The 3,406-nt window shown below is 36.5% G+C and overlaps 1 protein-coding gene across 1 annotated transcript; it reads right to left on the minus strand.

Annotated features, from left to right (window-relative positions):
* Positions 1-2,235, minus strand: LOC124171205. The gene is made up of 4 exons (XM_046550347.1): positions 2,195-2,235; positions 1,625-1,901; positions 1,100-1,542; positions 1-825 (listed from the first exon to the last, which is right to left on the minus strand). Exons 2-4 carry the CDS (start codon positions 1,842-1,844, stop codon positions 766-768), a joined length of 723 nt encoding a protein of 240 aa, XP_046406303.1. The 5' UTR covers positions 1,845-1,901; positions 2,195-2,235; the 3' UTR covers positions 1-765.
* Between the last annotated feature and the right edge of the window lie 1,171 nt (positions 2,236-3,406).

Here is a 3,406-nt window from a genome sequence, read left to right on the forward strand (position 1 = left end):
TTGAAACAAGTTGTATGATCAAAACAATCAAATGCTGCACATTGGGCCATGATGAGACTCTTCAGCATGGGCCACAATGAGAGAGATTTCAGACACCTCAATGTGGCCCATGGAATTGTACTGTATTTAAAATTTAAAACTTGATAAAAGCTAATAAATAAAGCAAAAGACATTGCTAAACTTGAAAAATTATTAGTGTTGACAAGATCGATTGAGTTTGTTAGTTAGTATTTGTTTGTTTACTCTTTTCCTACCTAAAAATTTGCAATAATTTATTAGTTTTACACCATCGAGGCTATTTATCTAGTATCCCATTACCATTTATCTAGTTGCTCATTGTGTTGGAATTGCTTGAGAAAAAGCTAAAATGGAAATTGATTATTGTAAATTGAGGTATTATAACTAAAAAACTACTTATTAAGATTATCACAGTCTGATTACAACATATCATGTCTTCTGTCCCTTTTTAATTTGAAACCTTGAAGAAGTTCTTCCAACAATGCCCTCTTCCTCTAAAAAGTCATAAATTCCAACATAGGTTGTTCTTTTCTTCAGAAAACTTTAATGCACCCTGCCATAGTTCTTCAAATCCTTACCCATTTGATTATGCACAATAATAACACAAATTATGCCGTTAACTCCTTGCTTTCCAGAATAAGAAGGAATTTTAAAAAACTAGGCACAACTATTGATTTCTCCATGTCTTATCCTAGATTTAAAAGTTACTTGTGGCAAAACTGAGCTCAATTCCACTATAAGAGCATCTTACATTTTATATATTATTGTATCTACATACATTTTCCATACATCAATGCACAATCCTGACTGAAAAAGATTAGATATAGATTTTTTTAAATGGGTTTATTGTAAGTGTGTTTATTACTTAATACTGTATACCAAATGTAACAATATAATTAATAGGTTATCATGAAAATAAATGAATATGACTGTGGCCATCTGAATACATGCAAAAAGGAAAGAAGCAATCATTCTGGGAAATAGTGTACCCATTATAGCTAATTATGGCAATGAAGTCAATACATGGAAATTTTTTTGCTTTATAACACTATAAACTTCAAATATAAAAGACATAACAAACCATAAGCTGGCGCAACTTTTCCTCTTCAATTTTTATTTGAAGCTCATCCAGCTTTGCTCGTTGCACCAGAGCCAGCTGCTGCTCGACCAGACACTGCTCATGTTGCCTTATTTGCAGCCTAAAGATCTCCATCTGCATCTCATGCCTCTCTCTGGCTGCAGAAATTTTCTCGTGCAGTTTCTGCAGTTCGAGATCTTGGCACACCCTCTGGTGGTCTCGGCCGGCCTTGATTGTGGTTAGCTCCATCTCTGCTGTCTCCTGCCTGAGGGCCTGAATGCTATCACGCTTATCGTGATAAGACTTCAAGCCCCCAAGCCTGTCCTTCAGCTCCCTCTCTATTGCTGCTCCTCTGGTCATGCCGCCAGAGGAGGATGGTGTTCTTTGCGAATCTTCCCTCGCTAGCGTGGCACACGGAGCATCGCTTATGGGGGCCTCACCAAAACCTTCGATATAAAATAATTGGCAACATTAGAACATGCGATAGCATCAGGAAAGTATTTACGTAACAACATATCGCTATCTTACCAGCTGGGGCCTCCAAAAGCGGAATATGTTCCGTGTGCCCACTGATTCCGCTGGGGACGGGCAGCATCTCCAGGACGAAGTCATCCATATCCCCAACGTTTTCTTCACAGTGAGCTAGCGAGGGAATGGCTATATCCAGCTCAGGATTGGGTTCCACCACTGGTGGTGTATATAGCCCACCTCCAGTGGCCATTCTCTGCTGAGTCTCCTGCGCCTGCATTCTCTTCCGCTTCGTTTTTATGTTATCCCACGCTTTCCTCAGTTGCTTCCACTGCCGCTTATTAAAGTAAATTTTCTTTGATTTTTAACCAATCGGTGCTCGGAGTATAGGAGAAAATCATTAAATAAATACATTTGCTACCTTCGCAATGGTAAAACCTAATTGCTCCATGTTTCGTAAAACTTTCATTTCAATCATTAACACGAATTCGTAAGCAAATTAAATAATTTAACGTGACATGCTGCGTTTTTACAGTGTAAAATGGAACAATATGGAACGAAAATGGAATAAATGAACTACACCGTTACCTCGTAAAGGAAGGGTTTCACATAATATTATTCAATTATTACCTTATTAAAAGCGGCGTTCGAGTTGAATTCATCCTCTATTCTCCTCCTGCATCGCACCTTTTCCGAAACCGACACAGCGTCCGTTTTTTTATTTTCAAGTGTGTCCTTATACTTGATTACTAAAGTAATCAAAAAATCCGTCTCCGCATTGCTCATGCGCTCCATTTTGACATATCATGTGACCCATGTGACGCTAGGTGAGTTACGCATCGTATTTGTTTGACTAGGTGAACGGATCTCGGAGCGGGACATTCCGTGAGCGACGACAATGATCCTAAAGACCGATTAAGTCGGAAGATAAAGAAGAGCTTCGTTGAGGATCGTCTCTCGATCGTAATCGCGTCCTTCGCCGAGGACGCCGTCGAAGGAAGCCTAAGCCAAGGAGAGATCTTAAGGAGCGACTGACGATACGGGCCTTAGTATCTTAGACAACTTTTTTGTTTTTGCAATAGTAAAGTTGGGGTATACTTTCAAAATCGTATTTTTAGTTCCGTATGGTTTTGTTAAAGAGGTTTAAGCTAAGTTTACGGCGAAATGTTAGCGTCTATTCCTTTTAATTGGTTTGTAATATTTCAATCGTCTCTCAATCAAGTACTTTTTCGAATTTCTTATATATTTGCAATTTAATTTCTAGGTTTGTATTATTGAGAACAGGTCTATTTAGTCTATTGAAACGGTTACCGTCTGACTTGGGAATTATTTTCAAAATCTTTTTAAAGTATGGTTTACGTACATAAATCAGGTTTCGGTATCCTCTTATAATCACTGTAGATTTTCATTTTTGTTACTTATTCCGATTCCAATTTCGGGACTTTGTCCAAAAACATATAATAATAATTGTTTATTCTTACGGGTGTTAACCTAATGTACAAAAAAGTGTTACATAATAAGAATTTAGACATAGTATTACATAATTAAGTATATATTAGATGCATATAAACATCAATAAGCATTATTTAACTCGTTAAAAAAGTAAAGGGTAGCAAAAGATGACATGTGATCGGTATATTAAATTATAAAATAACATATACATATATAAGTAGCATATAAACATGAACTAGCATTAAAATTAACGCCACCTTCTCTTTAACTAATTTCTCCGTAATTCTTACACTTTTATTAACGCAATTTCATTATTATAAACAAAATAAAATATAATAATTATTCGAACAAGTCTCAAAGTATCAACATTACTTGCAAACAAGTACTATG

This window comes from Ischnura elegans, chromosome X (genome assembly GCF_921293095.1).
Source record: "Ischnura elegans chromosome X, ioIscEleg1.1, whole genome shotgun sequence".
Classification (NCBI taxonomy): domain Eukaryota; kingdom Metazoa; phylum Arthropoda; class Insecta; order Odonata; family Coenagrionidae; genus Ischnura; species Ischnura elegans.

Bases quoted from the DNA above. Each gene is read 5' to 3' on its own strand.
- LOC124171205 (XM_046550347.1), bottom strand. From the start codon at position 1,844: ATGCAGGCGCAGGAGACTCAGCAGAGAATGGCCACTGGAGGTGGGCTA. The intron at 1,543-1,624 runs GTAAGATAGCGA...TTTATATCGAAG, and splicing joins GCTTTTGGAGGCCCCAGCTG to GTTTTGGTGAGGCCCCCATA. The intron at 826-1,099 runs GTTTGTTATGTC...AATCTTTTTCAG, and splicing joins AAAAGTTGCGCCAGCTTATG to TCAGGATTGTGCATTGATGT.